Source organism: Manacus vitellinus, unplaced genomic scaffold (genome assembly GCF_001715985.3).
Source record: "Manacus vitellinus isolate BGI_N305 unplaced genomic scaffold, ASM171598v3 scaffold_13_pilon, whole genome shotgun sequence".
Classification (NCBI taxonomy): Eukaryota; Metazoa; Chordata; class Aves; order Passeriformes; family Pipridae; genus Manacus; species Manacus vitellinus.
In genome coordinates, this window is record NW_021938999.1 from 11,811,366 (window position 1) to 11,832,655 (window position 21,290).

General features: G+C 40.6%; 1 protein-coding gene across 3 annotated transcripts in view; it reads left to right on the plus strand.

Annotated features, from left to right (window-relative positions):
- Positions 1-8,726: 8,726 nt before the first annotated feature.
- Positions 8,727-21,290, plus strand: part of CCDC146 (coiled-coil domain containing 146) — a 70,841-nt gene continuing 58,277 nt past the window's right edge. For 2 of the 3 annotated variants that reach the window (XM_018068084.3, XM_029958134.1), the window contains exons 1-2: positions 8,940-9,167; positions 16,941-17,092. In XM_018068084.3, coding sequence (XP_017923573.1) covers positions 16,952-17,092 — 141 coding nt within the window. In that variant the 5' untranslated portion in view covers positions 8,940-9,167; positions 16,941-16,951. Of the gene's footprint in view, positions 8,734-8,939; positions 9,168-16,940; positions 17,093-21,290 lie in introns of those variants that run through there. The other variant, XM_029958132.1, reaches the window with a different exon arrangement.

Here is a 21,290-nt window from a genome sequence, read left to right on the forward strand (position 1 = left end):
TAACACATAGTTGTTAACTTTTTGTTAGATTTCATTACCTTCACATGACTAATATGGCCAATTACACAGAATCTGAAAGATACAGGTTGTCTGTAGTTCACTGAAGGTGGAGTAAACCCAGCTCTGTTGTATATTAAATCTCCACCTAGGTTCGGTTTCCCCCATGTGTGTTATAAAATCATCTCTTACCACAGTAGAGAAAAATGTCGATTTTTTCCTATCTCAAAAAAAACCCCAAACTTAAACTTCAAAATTGCCATATTTGAAATGTCCTTCTTTTGAGTTTATATCAATTCCTGCAGGTAAAATTCCAATCTTCAAGTCAATTTGATTCCAAGTAGCACCTAAGTCAGGTAAACTGTGATTAGTTTTACAAAAGCTCATGTCAGCAACACTGAAGTCTTAACCTTGAAGAACAACAAGGTCATGATTCTGATATGTACAGTATTTATCAGATATATTTCAGTCAGGTATTTTAGACACATAAAGTGTAACTCCTGATTGAAAATTATACTACAGGGTTTGTCAATAGCACTGATATATCAATTACTAAAAAAAAAAAATCCACAGAAAAAAGCAGCAGCATGCTGCAAAGCCTTGATTGAGAAAGCATAACTATTAACCTTCTAGACAGGAAACCCCAGTCTATCTTTTTTCTTTGAGGGTTGGGGTGGACAGAGATTATTACTGTCACTGTGCTGTCTTCAGCTATCACACATACATGGACTTTGTGTCATAATTGTATGCAATAATTAAAGGTGAGGTGCTACACAGACAGCAATACTGTGTGTTACAATGAAAAATATCAGAGTACTTCTCAGCTCCAAAACTGGTATTTAGATTTTTATACTATATTCCACTACACAATCCCCTTTCAAACACTGTCTGAGAGGGGGAGGGTTCTCTGTACCTTTATTGACTGCAAGACACTAGTCCCCTTCTCCGTTTCTATTTTGCAGTTATCACATTCTATTTTCTGAATCTTCACACAGCCAGTCCCTGATGTTTTGATATCCAAATCTAGAATTAAAAGAGTTTTATTAGCAACAGAATGAGGAAAGTCAGATCTCTTTAACACAGTGTTTGATCACTTTATACAGTAACTATATGTAGTAGGGAAAAAAAGCAGCTTCTTTCTTACTTTAGAACCTTCTTGCAAAGTTTGACCATGCACTTTCAATTGCATGACTAGTCACTATCAACAATCCACATTGAAAGTTCAGTAAGCCTGGGTACAAGCCCTCCAGCTTCAGGAGAGGACATTGAGGCAGCAGAGTGACTATAACCTTTGGAAAGGAATCAGCAGGGTGTGGTCCCTTAGTGAAGTTTTATCTTTTTTCTTTTTCAACTCCACCTCCATCTCACAGCTACCCTAGTCACCAGTTCTAATTCAGGAGAATTAGAAATTCTCCTGAGACATTTGGGCACCCTGACATGGGTTTTTGGGGTGGAAGACTGGCAGGTTGCCTGAGATCACACATAGAGTAATAAGGTTCAACAGCACAAACACATAGGCCTTGCTTAGGCCTGTGCTGCTCAACTAGCCAGTGGCACAACCCAAAACTAGGTATAGAAGCATTTGCATGTGTCATTCTTTCCCAGCCTTCTGGAAAGCTGACTTACTCCCCTGGCATGTTTGCCTCTAGTCTGAATCACCTCACCTTGTTACTGTTCATGCTTCCACAAAGAAAAATCACTAGGTCTTGTAGATAATAAAGCAGCAGAAGCATTTTTTTTTGCCACTTGAGCTCACCCCCAAGTCTAAGGAACTGCGAAGAAGTTTGACAATGTTAGGTCTGGGGATTCTGACTATATTGATAATAATTTATATTAATGATCACCATGAAGATTGGCAAAAGATAAAGGCAGAAGTGGAAAAAAAAGTGGATTTCTTCTTCTAAGGATAGAAGGCAGAAAGAAGAAAAAGAAAACAGGATTCAGAAGTGTTTGCTGCAAGATACGTAACTGAAAGACTGAGAGATAGTGAGCCCCACTACTCTCTTAAGAAAAGAAACCTTCACTTAAGCACATGTCAAAGTCTTTCCTTCACCTCCACTGCCCACTAAGGTGACCAGCAATATCAAAAGAAGAATCAGAGTATGCACAACCAGCTTTGCCCCAGTGAGATTGCCAAGTCAGACCTGTGACCCAGCAGAGCCTGAAGATCAATACTGTCACACCACTACTCAGGACAGGTGCTGGAATCATGCTGACAGTAAGCTTGAAGACTGTGAAGCTGAGAGACTGGGAGCTCCAATTAACAACAAATGAAAGTTCTGCCACCTGACAAACCAAGAGAACCCAAGGGAGAGAGCTAAAACACATAACATCTTTGCTGCAAGTGTGTTACCTTATTGCCCCAGTAAGCAAAGAGGTTAAATTTAGTGAAGGATGTAGACTGTGTTCACAAGTAACAATTCCCTAAGAAAGAAGGCTACAGGAGGTGGACTGGATAATTCCCAGAATGTTGCTTTATTTGCAGATACTATTTCCTTAGTCTCTTCACAGAAGACTTCCAAGAAAAAGATACTGTGACCAAGACTGTAGTCAAACTACATCTCTTTAAGTAAACTCTATGATATACTTTGAGGCATGTAAAAGCACAAAACCAGGCCAAGTCGTCTGCTGACTACCATTAGAGGCTCAAGGGCCACCTCTACAAGGTTTTATGTTAGTAAAGCCTAAACAGTTTCACTAGACTAAAAATATCTGAGTGATATCTGAGCTATTTCAATTTGATCAATGCTGATCCACAGGTTCTGAAGGTTAGCCAAAACTTTTACATAAGGTTTCACTTCTCAGGGAGCAGTTGGATTGTTTAAACACAGTTCCCAGAGAGACACAAACAGAAGCACTCTCCAAATATCTACATTTGAAACAGCATGTCCCTGCACAGCAAAAAACTGGAGAGTTCAAATAGAAAGCAATGTTATTTTTGAAATACAAGCTGTCTTGCCCAAAACTGCTCAATTTCCCCACTGGAGAACTGCGCAGTTCTTCAGAAGATCTACATCCAAGACTTCTGTTATTTTGCTTTCTGAGAAGGGAGTCCCAAAAACCTGTTTGCTTGTGCAAATCTTTGAATTCAATCAGCTCGATACTCTCTTGCCCTTATTGGTTCTGTCAAAAAGGAAAAGGCCTGGGAGCAGTCAGTTTAGCCACGATACAAACTTACTTAGACTTCTACAAGAATAAGTTTTTATTAAACTTCTGACCCTGTAGCACATATTATGGCCATAATTTGAAAGGTGGGTTAGTAATGTAATCCTGGCTGTATCAAACATGGGTGCTAAAAGAAGACACAGAAGTCTGGAAATTCATGAGCGTGCTGTTAAGAAACACCAGGGATTTCTGAAAATATACTTTGATCCTCTGCAGAGTCACAGCACTTTGCTAGCCTTGATATAGCAAAAATGAGTGGACAAGGAATTGAGTCCCCCTGTCTCACAGACTTCCTCAAGAAGTGATATACATCTCCAAAAAGAAGCAGGCTAAAAGCTCAGTAATATTGCCAATGAAATTTTAACAAGAAGGAACAGGATACAATCTGTTTCAGTGCAAAAACTGCAGAAATAGCCAGTTTGATTCCTCCTTAGCAAAGACAAGGACTGAAGCCAACTTTAGCCACACAAACCTCAAAGAATACATAGAAAGCTATAATTTTTGAAATAGACTGAAAAATTATTTTCAAGTGACTCAGCAGCCCTAGACTACTAGAATAATCTCAAATTATGGTTATACAAGACCTCAGTTGAGTTTACTTCTGAGTACTCAGCCAACGTACATTAACCAGAAATCAAAGTTCTTCAGGTTTAATTAATTAGCACATGCAGTTCAATATGCCAAGACACAGGGTTCTCACTATGTGCTCCAAACCTACAGCCTTGTGTCTACACTGTTCCTGGACTAAACAGATAACATATATATGAGGCCTGAAGGAAAACAAATAAACTAGATTAGAGAGGAATTCATTGACATCTAAAATCTATGAAGCTTAAACGAATCAGAGGATTATCAGATCACATATGATACTGAAATACTATACAGTGCTTAAAACTAGACCCTAAAACAGAAATAGAGGACCTGTTAGTATTTGCCCTACTAAACTGCTTGCAAGTTGCCTTTGGTTTAAAATGCATACTTAAGTTGAGCATCTAGCATCTTCCACACATGCTCTTCCGGCTCTAAGGAGTTGTGGTGGGGGAAAAAAAGTTTTCCCCCTGGAGTTAAAGAAATAGTAACCCCCGAGGGGGTGGTGTCCCTTGGAGTTGGGCCAATCAGCGCTCCTGCAAAATATAAACATATCACAACCAGACTGGAAAAGAAGGAGGAGGTAGTTGTTTGAAGGGAAAAATGGCCATGTTCTAAAGCCACGAGGAGAGGGGTCCAGAGCCCTGCTGGGGGCTAGGCCCCCCCTCAGCCCCGGCTGGGGGGCTGCAGGAACTTGGAACAGTGTTAGACTGGGCCAAGTATCTGTAGCTGGAAAGCTGGGAGTTTTTCTCCACTGTGAGTGGGCAGCAGGAGCAGTGGCAGAGACAGCAGTGAACAGAGGGTATGGCTGAAAGCCAAGAGATAAGGAGATGCAGCAGAGATGGCATGCAGCAACGCAGAGAGAGCTCCTCCAAGGAGAGAGAGAGAGAGCCAGCAACAGAGCAGGACTAAGCTCTACAGAGAGAGAGTTTGGGGTAAGAACTGAAACAAACTCCCCAACCCCCTCTGAGACCTCCTAGAGAGGAGGAGGAGATGGACTCCTATTTGAGAGGAGTCTTGGAGTACAGCAGCACCGGAGATAGAGGAGCTGAGAAGCTCAAAGACGTCCTGGAGCTCGACCAGGATGGCCAGATAGAATGAGGAGGGGGTGACCTTGCTTCCCCCGCTGCTGCTGCCAAGCTGGCAGTTGAGACAGAGTACAGGAGCTCTGGTAGAACTCTTGAGGCAAAGACTTTCAACTGAAAGCTGCCCGAGACGTTCTGACTCAGAGGTAAATCCCCTGAGGAAGGGACTTTCACGAAGACGCCCCTGCACTTTGTGATATGCCCATGGTGAAGCGAGTTTTGTCCCTGCTGGCAGTCCACGGGTGAGACTTTTGTTTGGAGTCAAAGGGTTGAGAGGGATAGAGGAGACCCCCCTTTTGTGTATTGGAAAGAGATCCAACTACAATGATCCAGCTACAGCTGCTGCATGGAAGAAGAGAGGCTGCTGCCCTGAGAGTCAAAAGGATCTTTCCTTTTCCCTTCTGGACTTCTATTGGAGGGAGAAGAGATCTGATCCACTGTAAATACTGATTTATCATACGAGAGATAGTTAAGATTGTATATATAATTATATTTATTTGTATAGTGATTGTAATATAATACCCTTTCCCCCCATATTGAGTCTTGTGTTGTGTCTGGAAAACCCATCTCACACTTAAGTGAGATGTGGGAGGGGGGGTTTGGACTCAGGAATTGGATTTTAGGGCTCTCAAACTACGACAGAAGTTTTAGATGACTTACAGCTTCCTGGATAAGCTCCAGCCTAAATTGCGAAAGCTGTTATGAAATGCCTTAAATTCCAAAATGAAGAAAGAAGCTAGAACACTGTAAAGACGTTCACATCAACTTCTCAGCTTCTTACAGGTAAGTGACAAAAAGAGTTCAGACAAAAAGGTCTAAGCAGAGCAGAGTTAACATCCTTCTCATGCATTCAAGGCAGGCCAGAGAAAAGCCAAAGTCTTGGCAGAGCAACAACAGCTCCTTTCTGGTTTGAGATGTGTTTTTACAAGGGATAAGATCTTTTGCTTATGCAATGATATTTAATGGATAATTCTTTTCTAAATAAACAAGAAGAGCAACTCAAGCACAAGTTAGAGGTGAAAGGACACATAGTAGAACCTCACTGGCAAGCAGCAATTCTACTTCACTGAGTAAAAAAAAAAACAACTTTACATTTTAGGAAAGACACCCACAGATATGCTTGGATAACAGCATGAATAGACAATACTAATATCATGCTAATTATGGGGTGACAAACAGCAACTCGTGGAAGGGCATTATAATCCACAGACTGTCCACGGAACCCAAACTGCATGAGCTTACCACAAACCCAAGTGGAACAGCTTAGAAACCTGCAAATTAAGAAAAACTGTTTCAAGACCATAAGATGGCCTGCAGTGTTGGCTGGCATTCAGAATATAGTAAGAATCTCAAAGACAGGACAAAAGTTAAATGATTTTTTTCCATCAATTAGGATTCATTATTGAGACCTTTAGGAAGGTTTCCCACATTGAAACTCTCTATGAAGCCTGAGATTCTCCAGATATTAACACAATGAATTCTATTCCCCAGGATAGAATTGACTCAGTCACTCAGAGATCCTGGAGAAACTGAAATATTAAATGATAAACAGCTACAGTGGGCAGACACACCTGGTACCAGAGAATTGAAGGGTAAAAAAACAGGTTTGTTTGATTCTCAGTAATTCTGGGATGGACTCTATGAATGTACTACAAACAAGACAAAGCAATCTTTGCATTTGCCAGGCAGAGGATGAAAAGGGGAAAAAAACCAAACTAAGATTGTAAATGAAAATTATTAGTGAAGAGTCAAAACTACAAGTCCTTGCAGAAGAGAGCCCTGTTCAGTGACAGAGTCAAGGAATATAGAGATAACAGCTGATCTCTTTAAGAGAATGAACTTGGATTTTCAGGTATCTTTAACAATATCCTTAGTTCTATACTGTCTTTCAGCTATAAGCTATGCACCACCTTCAACACTACAACAATTTGGAAATTAGCACAAATAGCAAGGTTGAAAAATTTTATCAGTAACACCAAATTTTTGAGACTAGTTAAAAACTCACTGATGAACTGCAGAAAGACCTTGGAATACCACCTACTAAAATGATAAAATAGCAGGAAATTGAATTGTGGGTCTGTGGCAAGAGGCAGAGAGTTTACCAGGAAGTTTTCACTCTGAAGCTGTTTACATGTGTGCAGGGACACCCGGAAGAGAGATCCATTGAGGGGTTGAGCTGTATCAGGCTCTGAAAATCCTGATGAAATAGCATTTATGTTTGTTCTGCTCTTACTCTTCCCTGAGCATGTTTCTGACTGCTACCAGAGAAAGGACAGTGGGTAGCTGGACTTGTGGTACAAATCAGTACAGCCATTCTAACACACTGAGGGTAGGAAGGGTGAGATGCCCCTGATTTTATTTACAAAATATATCTGTCCATATTAGTTGCTAGGAAACAAAACAGACCACATGTTTCAATAAACATATTTAAGAAACACCCCTTCAGTTACAAACAGTGTGAAAAAAAGTAAGTTATAGGAATGACTATGGCTGGAAAATGTGAGAATAATGTTATGTCAAACCCATGGCACTTCTCCAGTTTGAATTATATACAGTTCAGGTCCTTCTAAAAGAAAACAACGGGAAAAAAGCACATTGCAGAATTTCCCCTAAAATACAAGGGGGAAAAAGCAAGATAAAATAAAGGTGCCATATGTCTTTGCTGCATCATGTTCTACAAAAGTCACAGATGACACAGAGTTTGCAATCTGATGACTGCTTTAAACTTTGTAACTCAAGTGGGGCATTTTGTTTGTTTGAGGGGTTTTTTTGGCACCTGTTTTGCCTAAAATACATTTTGGGTTATGAGTTCATTATTTATTAAAAATAAAAAGTTGTGCTGATGGTGAGGAAATAGCTGCAACGTTATTGTACCTTAGAGTTACAAAGGCACCATAGATTAAATAGGATTAAATCTGACTTCTAACAGGTATGGGCACAATCTGCAGAGCTCCGGTTTAGCTTTGAGCACTTCTACTTGCACAAATCCATAGGAAATAAACGGGAACAGCCCTTGGAATGCAGGCGTGCACAGCACATGCTGAGGATGCTGCCTCCGAGCCGAGGTTACGCCTTTTCTGGAGCAGCAGGTGCCAGAGCAAAAACAGTGTGCTGTAAACTACCGCTCACCAGCGGGAGCTTCAGCGCTAACTACTGCTGACAAAGAGGTCCGCAAATCGAAAACAACCAAAACATATATCCAAACACCCACGGAGTCAAGAGACAGAAAACTCGGGGCGTTCTTAACGCCCTGATTCGCCGGGGCACGATGCCATGCCACGATGCATGCCCGCACACCGGCTCCCAGCCGCACAGCGCCCACCCAGTCCTGGCGAGAACCCACCGGGGGCTCTCGCCACACCACTCGAACTCACCGGCGTCGCGCACCTCCACGGCGGCCTTGCTGTCCACGCCGTCCGCACGATCGCCACCTGCCCCAGCGCCCTCGTCGTCTCGCACCCGCACGGGCTCCCGCCTCCGCCCGCGGGGCGCGGCTCCCGCCGCTCACGGCCACCAGCACACGGTCCGCGCCCGGCAGCCGCTGTGGGGTCAGGCGGCGGACGCTCACCTGGCACGGCAAGCCGCACCCCAGCCGCCCCCCGCGGGCGTTCAACGGGCAGCGCCCACTCCGCGGCGACGGGCGGGCCGGGGCCGCTACGCCCGCGGCGCGGGGGGACGGGCGGCGCCGCACCGCCCGCACCGCCGCCCGCACGGCCAGAGCCGCCCCAGCGCGGGACAAGCGCCTCAATTGCCGCCGGCGGGGCAGGAGCCGCGGGAGCCGGGTAGGATGCGCGCGAGCGCCGGGACGGACAGGACGGAGCGCTCCCCGGGAACGGGCCTGACCCCCGCCGAACACGTTACGCGGCTGCAACCGCGGGAGCCGGCCCCGGCGCGGACGGTAAAACAGCCACGGCCGCGCCGCCGGGGGCTGCTGGGAGCTGTAGTTCTGCCAGCGCGCGGGAGACCACGGCCGAGCCCTGCGGGCCTATCGCGAACGGGGAGGGCGGCATCCACCCCGGAGTCTGCTGCGATTGCCCGGCGGAAGGACGCCCCGGAGCCAATCAGGAGCGGGGGCGGGCGGGAGGATGTGGCCCGGTTGCCACAGCGACGGGGACGCCGCTCTGGCCGGAGGGCCCCGGGGGGCCCCAGGGGGCCGGAGCCGGACCGGGATTGGGATCGGGGCCGGCGCCGGGAGAAGGAAAGCCACCGCTCCGACGTTGAGGCGGGAAGCGAATCCAGCGGCGGCGCCTCAGCCCTGTTTGAGGAGTTCCTGAGTGCGACCCCCGGCGCGGGGCCCGGGGCGGTGCCCTGTGCCGTGCGTGAGGACACGAGGTATCCCGGGGCGTGAGGGCCTTCTCCACGGTGCCTCAGGCTGGAAGTGGCGCTGCCAAGCGTTGATTTCCAGTGGGAGAACCGTGGTGGTTTGGTTTCAGCCCTCTCGGCTCCCTGTCTCGGCAGCCTCTGCGCCGCGGGATTTGACAGCGGCGAGGAGGAGGCAGGATGAGAGGGATGGGAGCGGGGGAGGTGGCAGGGCTCTGGATCGCAGCCTGGCAGAGAGGCTAGCTGCGTTAAAATATCCTCGGTCAGAGGGTGAAGAAGCAGTTTGGCAGCTCTGCTGGAAAACCAGGGGTTCTTTTTTCCCAAGGTGGTAGTGCGAATCTCCAGAATCACTCTCTGTCAGTGAGTTTTGATTAATGTACTATTTATTGTGACTGCTTTTTAGCAGTTCTAAAGCAAGGCAGATAAATATTTTCCTGAGCTCTGTACAGACGGGCCATGAGAGAATTGTCCTTACAGGGTTTACAAACAAATGGGGAACCATTTAATTCAGTTTAAAGGACTTTTTTGGAGTTCATAGCCCCCATTATCATTGTATAACAATTAAAAATAAATGAGGTGGGGCAAGTGAGCAACAGATGATTTGGACTGCATTCATATCATAGGTATAGTTTACTGCCAATAACAGAAGCGAAATATGCACAGTAAGCTGCATTGTCTTAGCAGCATTGCAACACAAGAAATAATGAAGTCTAGGTATGTTACTTCATTATTGCCTCCCTTTTGCACTCCATGCGTTGTTTTTCTTCTTTTTCATAAATGATCATGCAAACATGATACTCGTCGAACACTTCAGTGTCATTAGCCTTATTTTCATTTCTATCACTGTCTGGCAGTGGTTATTTATGAGCCTGAAATGACGTCTCAGTGTCGTGTCAAGAGGAAAGAATATGGCCCTGGCTTTTTGGTCCACTGGTAATTATCACTGTGGAAAGTTTAATAAAGATCCATATTTGTCAATAAAGCCCTTCAAGTTAAGTTTTTTTATTGGTTTACATCGTTCAATCTCAAAAAAATTCTTAGGTGAAACACAAAAAGGGCCAGCCTGCCTAATGATAGTTTAGTACAGAAAAATAGAATTCTAGAAAGTCAAAAATGCATTGAGAAATATCTTGGGACATGATGGAGGATGGAAGTTACTTTTTTCAAGTCTTCAGAAATAGTTGATTTGGGGGGGGGGGAAATGCTACAGAATTCTCACTCTTAAGACTAAATACCAAATTTGAACGTTAGGTGGTTTGCCAGGGAAACAGTTACAGACAAGGAGTCTGATGCAATGTGCAGGGATTCCACTAGATGACAGCCAGCTCAGCAACTGACTCTGTAGTTCGACTGTTCCAAGGGAATTCGGTCTCTAGTTAGGTCGGGCTTAACCACTACCCCCGTTTATCCCTGGACCAGTGCTGCTGTTCCTCGTCCCTGGCTCCTACCTCCTCTTAAACGACAGTGCTGCTTTGCCATGGCCCCCTCCTCCTCCAGGGTCTTGGTACGTGATGCTCCTCGTGTAGGCAGAGGTTTATCAGTACCCACAACCCACAGTAAACTGTGCTCTGCATCATCTTTAATACTGTCAGGTTTTGTGGAGTTGAGAACTTTGTTCAAGAAACCATTCCAAGACACTTCAGCTATGTTTGTATTTCACTGTTGGTGTTGGACTTTCTCATTAGATACAGTCTAAGCATACTTATATGGCGAAAAATGAGAAGAACAGAGAAAAAATATTTACTGAGAAGAAATTCTTTCTCTATACATATGAAACCTCATGTTTTTAATGTTTTACTTATCTCATCTATATTTTTGCATATTGATTCAGTTTAACTTTCATGCTCTTGTTTGGATCAGCTGGTATAGCATGTAGCAGACTCTAACAATAAAATGAGATTTATTTTCATCTTCAATTTTCTGACTTGTTATTTGCAGGAAAAGAAAGCTATATCAAATTTACAAGTCAAGATGTAATTAGAGCTCCACTTTCGAGATACCTGCATGATTCCATGATTCCTTAGCAAGTTACAATGCTTATTTGCCATTTTGGCCCATATTAGTGCTGTTGTAAGTCAAAGAATATTCAGTATTTCATGCAAAAGATAAAAAAGCCCTAGAAGTTATAAAGTGATATAAAATAGGTTTTGAGCCAAAGCAAAGAGGTGCTTTTAGGTGAAGATGAGAGAGAGATTTCAAGGGAGGAGGCGTTAAATAAAAAGGATCTATGAGGGAGGCTATAGAAGGAATACATTTTTTTAACTTTAGTATTTGTAATTAATCACAGAATAATCACAGACTGCTACAAGTACCCAGGGGATGTAAACTTAGTCTGCCTGGGCAAGACTGAGTTTACCCATCTGCTATAATTGTATTGAAGAATCAATGTGACTTCACTTCCTAGGAAGAAAGGAATACCACCTTTATTGGTATTTTGTATTTTTTTAGTGGTGTTTTTCTGAACTGTTTCCTTGAACCTTTTTAGTTCTCAAGGCATGCCTAGGGTTCAATGTGTAGAGAAAGTGTATTTTGTTTGGTTTTCCCTCTGTACTTTAGCATGAAAAAGCACACAGTGGTTTGGATTTCAGGGATTTTTTGTTTGTTACGCTCCCAGAAACTTTCTGAGGAAATTAAGTTCCTCATGGAAGCCATGCTAAATGGGAAGTGGCAAATCTTACCATTCAAATTCTTCTCATCTTAGCCATATCTAATTAGAACTACAGCAGATAAAGTCTGTGTGTGGCTCAGAGGGATTCCAACACACATAGCAGAGACTTGAAAACAAGGGTGGTAAACAGTGGAACTTTTCACAAAAATTAAGCTGTTCAGGTACACAGTGTGCTCTCACTTCCCCAGAGTAGTTGTCTTTGAGACTGTACAGTCTGATCAAACAATCCATTCTAATTTACATATTTGTTACCATGTCCTATCGTACATGATGTGACTTTAATTTTAATTATAATTTAATGTTGGCATGGCTTTGTCATTTAAAGACACATCCCTTCATGCTGAAAAGCACAGGCTCTGCCCGGTTAAAACAGAAGATCTGCTGCTTTAACTTTTGGAAAGAAGCATTAAAATTGAATTGAATAAATCTATGTGATTGAATAAATCTATGCTACTCCTATGGTATTAATATTGTCTGTAGGTCTTTTCCCTTCTCCTTGAAGAGGATATAGTAGAACCGGAAAAATTTTGGAGAAGGATGATAAGGACATGGAAGGCAGAGAAGGGCTTTCATGCCAGTGACAGCAGGTAGATTGACTGCTTCAACCTAAAAAAGGATTGTCAAATGAAGATACAACATTAGAAATAAACCTAGTGGCATAGAAAAATTGTGATTATTCAGTGGCTCATCCAGTAAAAGAACTAGGAGCCATCAAGGAGCCATATTCAAAAGCAACAAGAAGCACTGGTTACTCATGTCATGCAGAGGTAAAATCAAAATCTCCCTTCCACTGGATTTCGCCAATAACTGAAAGTTTGCATGAGTTCAAGGAGAAAGGAGATGAGTTCAGGGAAGCATCACCACACCATGACTGGTGGATACTTCTGTCCCTCCCCAGGCATCCAGTGTTGGCTGGAATGTCCGTGCAGAGCTAGATCAGCTTCTGGTCTGATATCACTGTTCTTATGTTCCAACTGCATTACATAATTTGTCTAACTAATGTGAAATGCTACGTCAGTCATCTTTCAGAGTAACATTTATTTTTCAAGATTTATGTGCAAAAGGAGGTAGCATGAAGATGTACATAAATATCCTGAGGTTTAGATTGGATATTAGGAAAAGTTTCTTCACTGAAATTGGAACAGAATTCCCAGGGAAGTGGTTGAGTCACCACCCCTGGAGGTATTTAAATTATGTGTAGGTGTGGCACTTAAAGACATGGTTTAGTGGTGGACTTGGTAGTGCAGGGTTCACAGTTGGACTCAATGATCATAAGGATCTTTTCCAAACTAAATGATTCTACGCTTCTAATTCTACAAATGCAAGGGATTAAAGTTTAAAGGGGTTCATCAGTCACTTGAAATGTACTTCCCTCAACAGAGACTTTTACAAATTTTGTGTCTTCTAAATTAGTCCAGTTGATGCATTCATACATGGAACTGCATCTCTTATTGCTCAGAATCAAATTTTACTGCTTTCACATCTGTCAGTCTGGAGTCAATGCAGCAAAGTGTCACCTACCTGAATTCTGCAATGACTTGTGTATGGACATTGCTATTTGCTTAAGGAAAGATGCTGAAACTAGTTTGGGCAATCCGAGTTCAGACTTTTATTATTATTGCTGTCCTGAAGCTGTTTCACAAGACAATTCTCAGCCTGACTTGACCCAGGTCCCAAAATGGACTTGTAATTCCCATTCTCTGCAATTCTGTGTCTTGGATCAAGGTTGTGATATTATTTGCAGTTCTGCAGTTTGAAAACGTTCATATTTGTTGAACTATTCTGTAAAGTTAGAAATCATGCCAACTTTCATTTCTATTTCCATTAGACAGTTTATTTATTAGATACTGCAAATGTACACATTTTCCACTTTGCTTTTTGAACTTTATATATCTGATTTTGTATAAGCTGAATTTTAAATTTAATTATGTACCAGGCAATGGAAGAATGCTAAACTTATTTTAGTGTCCCATAAACATACATATGTTTTGTTACAATCTGTTCCCTCTTACAACAGAGTGGAGACAAGGGCTCGTCGCACTAGTTAAGGCTGTCTAATGATTTTTCTCTGTCTCAGCTGTCTATAGCTGTGTCTTAATATCATATTATAGACTTTTCAGATTCAGAAGGTTTTTTTTTGTTCTCTCCCTGCCCAGCAAACTGGAGTCTTGGTGAAGACTTTTTTGTACTCCTGTACTCTGCAAGGAAGTGTATTTTTGACTGGTGTCAACTGTGTGTTTCACATATGAATATTGACAGAACTGCCTACATCCATAAAACTCTGAGATTTTGGCATTGTTCTGCTTAGAGTTTCTTCCACAGTGCTTTTCCCTCTGTCTAAATTCTTCCAATACGTTCAGAGGAACAAATAAAGCAGCAGCAGCCATAAGTATAAGATGTATATGCTAAAATATTCAACAATTCTTTATAGATGAAAATTGCTCTCTGTTTATAAATGTGTATACATGTTTATGTACAGTAATTCAGAGTTTATTTCTTGGCCCCTATGATGTTTACAGTTATTTCACAATGTTTTGACTCCTCCTGGAGGGATCATGGAATTGCTTTTTTTCCATAAGCAAATACAGACACTGAAATCTCTCTAAAAGTCAAAATGTCCCTGAAGGAATTCCAAACAGCACTGAAGAAAGTCATAAACTTCTCAGTTTAACTTTCACTACCTTTATAGAGAAGTGGCGTTTCAAAAGGTGAATACAAACAACACAACATATTTGTATCCATTTTCCCACCACAATTATAAAAAGAAATTATGTTTTTCTTAACTATCAGCTTTCTGGCTGTGCAATGCAAAATTGCTTCAGCTGTTTGATTGGAGTAATATGGTATATACTACTGAAATAGTCTCAAAATTTTTTCTTCATTTTATTAGAGTTTTAATTTCGTTTGTCCTTGATTTATAATAAAAAACTCTCTTTTAAGAAGGAGAAAGGTCTCCCATATATTATGTGAAAGGCTGAATGGTGTCAAGACTGAATAATTTGAAGTTAGTTCTGCATCTTTAGCAACTGATATGGGTTTTATAATGATTTTGTCCCACAGCAGAATACAATGTTCTCTGCATAATAGTTATCCTGCATAATAATTAGCCTAGAAAGATCTGCTGGTGTCAAGTGAACATTTGCAGAAGTTGGCAGTCTTTCTACCAAAAGTTTGAACTAAAATGCTGTGATACTGATTTGTCCATTCCCGTCACCTACAGACAACTTCAATGAACTCGTGAAGGAATTCTTGAATTCCTCCATCTCTGCTCCATCTCTACTTTGCACTATGCTTTGCTCTACAAATGCTCTGTGCCTCCCCTGTCTCACTGTGTCATGGCAAGATTTCTGAGTGCCTCAGAAATCTGTCTTTCCCTCTCTTTCCTCTGCAAGATACTTATTGCCTCTCTTTGGTCGTCCCATGTCTCTCATATCTTGCTCCTGAAATGTTTTGTCTTCTTTCATGCTGCTTCATGCAAAAGGTTGGTATTTTAAAACTCTCTGAATATACAAAACTCTTAAGATACTGTTATGCCAGAGATGGGCTTGTCAGCTATTGATTGGCATCTGATAGACATTGCTGCCTTATCAGGGTACCAGGAGCATTGTATCCCCTTGTATTCTACCTCCCATTTCCCTCTTCCATCTCAGCATTTTCACACACCCCAGAGAATTCTGATGATAGATGCCTGGGAACATAATTCTCAAGTGCTGTACTTGAGTGTTTACACTTTGTGTAAACACAAAGTGAAGTTACATGAAGTTGTACTGATTTTATGGCATTAGGTCTCATCTTGCTCAGAAGCAATTAAAGAATATCCTTGATCTAACTGTTCCAAGTACAGGTATCTTAGAAATTTCTGTTCCTAAATCAGAACTATGAACATGGGATTTTCTCAAATATAAATATAGGGAAATTATCTTTTCCAATAACCCTACTTGTTCCAACTTTCTATTTTCTCTCTGTGCGTGTTTATTAAAAGACTGTGTTATGTAATTTGAAAAAGAGCTTTCTTCAGGATAAAGCTTATACCAAGCTATGTTTTTGAAATTTGGATTTTAGCTTCTTTTAAAGCGACTTCTTTTGGGTAAGAAAAAAAGATATTCCCACACTAACTAGGGATCAAAATACAACTTAAATCCTGTGAGTTTTATTATTACTCTTGAATTAGTTCACTTGGATATTTTTCAGGATCATATTATTTTAACAGAGGTCATATATTGAAAATGTAACCTGGTACATAACTGAAATGTTAGTACCACATAGGAGCTCTGACATTAGGAGGTCTCAGAGTAATGATTTTTTCCAGTATTTTTCTATCTCCTATTCTCAGATTTTATATCTTGTTTTCCCATTTTGTATGCTTTCAGGGTTTATTTGATGAGTTTGGTTTTTGTGTTTGTTTAAGTATGGCCATGAAATACCTTACAGACATGAATAACTTCAGTGATATTCCTCACACAAGTTAGACCAGTTCTTGTCCTCAAGATCTCCGTGTTTTGTGAAGGGGCTCCTTTTCAATGTAATTACTCCCTACCAGGTCAAGGGACACTGAAGGTTGGGCTTATGTTGAATGGAGAAAAGAGGAAATACATTCCTGGATTAATTTTATGGAAAACACGAAGTTCATAGCACTTGGAGACTTTCTGTATAAAGACAAGCCTGAAGGCAATGGCTGGCTCCCATATAACAGATTTTAAAACTCATCTGGTCAAAGCCCTAAGCAAGTCAATTTAGTCTTGAAGTTAGCCCTGCTTTGAGAAGGAGATTGGACTAGATGACCCCAGAGGCCTTTTCCAGCCTAAATCTGTTATTCAGTGTGTGTTCTTTAATATTGTTTTGCATGTTGTCTAACATTTTATGTGATGGTAACACAGCCAAATATTAGAGGATTTTTAAAATACTCAAAAGAATGACAGAGTGGTAGTGCAGCCTCTTACAAGTCTTTCATGAAGTTGTAACTGTAGGCTTGCCCAGGTTGCTCACATTGTGACTTGTGTTGTTTGAATGTGGGTCTCACATGTTGATGTGCTTTTTTCACTACACATTTATCTTGCACAGTCATGTACATCCCTGGATCTAATGAACTGTATTTTGGTATTTTTATTGCTTCCTAGAACTTAAAACTATGAGTCAAGATGGTGAAGAAAGTTCCAGTGTCATAGAATTTGCAACTGAGAATGAGCAACAATTGACTCCAACAATCTATAGCCGAGACGAGGGATCCACTGACATAACAGCAAGTCCTGCATTTCAGTGTTTAGATGAGGTACCATGTGCTCCATCTTTCCCTGTCTGTAACAGTGCATATTGTGTCCAAATGTATTAATCTGAAGTGTATATTTTGTTGTTAACAATGGAAGGTTATTACCATAGACCATCTACAGTCTCCCCACATCTTCTCTGATTTTTTTTCTAAGTGGTAAAAAAATTTTGTGAAGCAGTAACATGCATAAGGCATATTCTTGTCAGGGATGCTGTGCTTAATAGATAATCATGTTATTTTTTCCAGTGGTCATGGCCTTAAAGAAAATGAGAATAGAGAAGTCTTGGTTTTGGTCTTGTAGTATTCTAGCTATAGAGGTAATTGCATCATGATTTGTAGAAAGGCTTCACAGCTGCTGGAAAAATCCCAGGTAAGTGCCTGCTGAGGCACTAGTAGCTGATGATAATAGAATAAACCTTTTGGAACTCAGTTTCTTTTACAGGATTTTCTGTGTTAAGGAAATTTTCAGAATACTAGAAATATTTTAGAATTTAAGATATCAAATACATATGAAATGAAATCCTTAAAAGTGTAATGCCAGAGGAGTCATTAAGAGATATCTAATCCAAAGTTTACACTAAGTAGATTCTCTGCAGATAGTAGCCTAATGTATTCTTTAAAACTTTGATGAAGATAGCTCTTTGTGTATCCTTTTTCAGCATTTCACCATTGCCAGAGTTTTAAAAAATAAAGATGTTCTCCTTAAATCCCAGTTTAAATTTCCTTTGGAGTGAATAATGGAGCTTTCTTCTTTCTTTCCCACAGTGACAATGGAGAGCAGTCAATTTCTGCCTTCTTTATAATAAAAAAGTACATTCTCTTGTATCCTTAGGAGGATTTGTTCTCAGAGTTCTTACTTACAGTTGCTTTACTTTGGGCTCTTTCCAACTTGGATGTGTCAGATCAATTTGCTAGCCCAGCTCTCTCTCACTACCTAGGACCCAAGGTGGTTAGAAAGGAAGGGCTGAGAGTTTGTAGTGAAGGGGAAAACAGGACTGGCCTTTTCCTATCCTGCCATTAGATCATACTGAGGCTGCACAGTCTGTCTCTCTCTAATCCCTTGTGCATTCAAGAGGCATAGAGATCTTTGCTTTCAGTCCAGTGCCAGTAAATGGTGAGCCCACAGCTTCCAGAAGTTTGGCTTCCAGTATTGTTGCAGCACAACCCCCCTTTCTTCTCAGTCCAGGGCAGTTGCAAAAGTCCAGGACAGCTCAACTCTCAGGAGAGTTGACCTCTCACCTTACAGAAATCCTCGTGTCTACTGAAAGTATGGAAACTGCACTTTGGGGACTACTTAATTCTCTAGCTACTGCCATAATTTTTCTATAAATTTTCAGTTGTGGTTGAATTTTTGTGACATTGAAAAGAAGCATATGCCTAATACAAGATAACTTTACCCGCCCCTCCCTCCACCCTACCCGTGGCCCCTTCTAGAGTGTATTCTACCTTTCTGTTTTGTTTTCTTCATTTTTAATCATGGTGAAAACCTATTTTTCTGGAGTTATTCTATAAAATTATTAGATTGTTTGGCCCATTTTTTTCTCCACAAAAATCTTTCCTAGGAGGTTATTGTGCATATCAAATTTAAGGGTAACTTGTTTAGCTCTAATAACATCGTAAACCATTAAAGTGGGAAATATGGGGTAACCTTAGTATTAGATGTGCAAACTCAGGAAAAAACATGCTGTGGAAAAGTAAAGTAAGCAGTTTGCATAATATTTCATAAATGAGGTCTTTCAGTAATTCTGTCAATTTTTAAAAGGGAACTATGACTCATTTATTCATATTACCATAATTTTTAAAAGTTCATACTTGTGCTTTACGGGTGAGTTTGGCTTTTCATCACTTACTCACATTTCTTCTCTTCCACTGACATGTTTGTTTTCCTTTGTTGAACTTTGTACATAATTCAGGGATAAATATATTACTTTGGTCACCATAGAGGTTCTTGCTATGAATCTGGCTTCAACTTCTTGGAAGAGCTTTCAGAATTTTTCCACAGAAGAAGAATTGTATCGTATTGTCTCAATTTTACTGACTAGTCATTTATGCCTGCATAGCAGAATATACTTATCAGAAGGGACACCTTTTGTAATTAGAAGATTTATTTGAGAACACATGTATCCCCTCTTCCAGTTAAGCCAGTCTTGTTTTTATTATGTAAACAGCAGATATGCAAACATATAAAGAGCAAGAAGTCAAACATGCACTTTCTCTCTCCTTCAATTTTAATAACACATAGTAACATTTCTTAGCCTTGTGGGTTAGGTAAAAATATTAAAAACAACAGAGGTTTGAACAAAGGCCACTCAGTTCATTATGATTTGCTTTTTTTCATCAAGGGTTGCTTCTTTTCACCAAGTGTTTTTCTTTATCACCAAGTAGACATCAGCCTATTCTGTTGGTTAGAGGACTGCCATACATTTACTAAACGAACTTTCCACTTCTTTGAACCTTTGTTGTTATGTCCTTGAAATAAAGACATTTGCACTGCCACTTAATTGAATTTTTTGACTTGTGAATCTTTCCTTGTATCCTGTTTTCTTCCAGTGTTAGAATTAAATCAATCTTCATCATGTCAAGAACTTTCATGGAAAACTACATAGTCTACTACCTGTGCGATGAAAGTAATGTATTGCTTGGATAAATACTACATTAAGATGCAATAAATTATGCTGTTTTCATTTTTATTTTAGTGCATTATAGAGCATGTATATATAATCTGATTCTTAAAAGGCAGTAAAAAAAGGTGTTGATTTTTTCGTGTACATTATCTAAATTTTAAGAGCCATTAACTTTATTAAATGAATATTTTACTAGCAGTTAGCTTCAGCAAAATGGTCTGAATTTATTCTCATTCTTTGCCTGCAAATTTATGATTTTTTTCCAACAGATGGTAATCCATTTAACATCTTCCTTTATCCTTATATCATCCTCTTTACAATACTGCTGTTACTGCTAAAGCAGCAGACAAACTGAAATTGTCATTTGAATGGATAAAGCAACAGAACATGACACAAAATTGGATTAAATGCTCAAAATGACAAGATCAGACTGAATGAAAATAAAAAAGACCAATTAACAAATTGCCTCCTGCCCATTCTCCTCATTTTTGTCCATGTAATTTTTGCCCTTCTCTGTACTGCATAGTAACATTTTTTTCACTCTGGACACTCAAGTTATGCTTTCCTTTCCTCCACCTGATCCAATTTTAATGGGAACATAAATAAATAAAACATCTGTTGTCATAATGATGCTGTTGATGCTTAGTTTGTAGCCTGTTACACTCTTCAAATCCTCTTCTGTTGCTTATTTTTGTTTTGTTACCCAAATCACAATCCCAGACACAAAAAAAGACCCTTACTCTACACATCTTGCCAATTTGACAATGAATCATAGACAGCTAGACTCCAGGAACAGTTTTCCATCCACTTTGTTTTTGCAAAATTTGTAAGATTTAGTAAATCTTATGAATTGATGGCAAAATCTAGTGGTTCATCTTTTTGATTCAAAAGACATGGGAAAAACTAGTGCTCTACAGGTTCTTTCAGTTGGAAGGAGAAATGGAGCCTAGTATACCTTAATTCTGTTTAGTTAATTCTGTTTATTTATAAGTTGGGTACAAGCTCTTTTTTTCAGGGAAACAAAACCAAACCAGTCAACAAACAAACAGAAAAAAAAGGAAGAAATCAAATGAAATCTTCTCCCAGTTTGAGGTCTTTTTACTCAAGGCCGTGTCTCATGCTTTTTCTTTCTCTTCCTTTTATTGGTATGTTCTTGGGCTAGAAAGATAGTTCAGTCAAATGTATACCTGCATTTTTAAAACCATACCAGAAAAGTGAGTCTGCAACATTTATCTTGCATGTCTTTGCAGTGGATGCTCTGAAGCAGCTGTTAATTCTGTAAAATAGCATACTTGTGAATGGAAAGGGCTTTCCTATTTACCAGATTCAGTGAGCAGGTACCCATTTGGAAGGTACCACAATAGTCCCTTTCTGCTACTGAACATCATCCCTTTATGTGCTAAATCTAAACCTGCAGAAGAATAAACTCCTTTGGGAGATTTTCCTGATTGGTCTATTGCAAGCTGTTGTACTCTGTATCCTATAAAGATAAAATGGTCAGCGCCCCCTGTCTGATACCAGCACCAAATATTTAATTTTCCTCCTTTTTTGATGGAAATTGTCACTATCATGCTGCA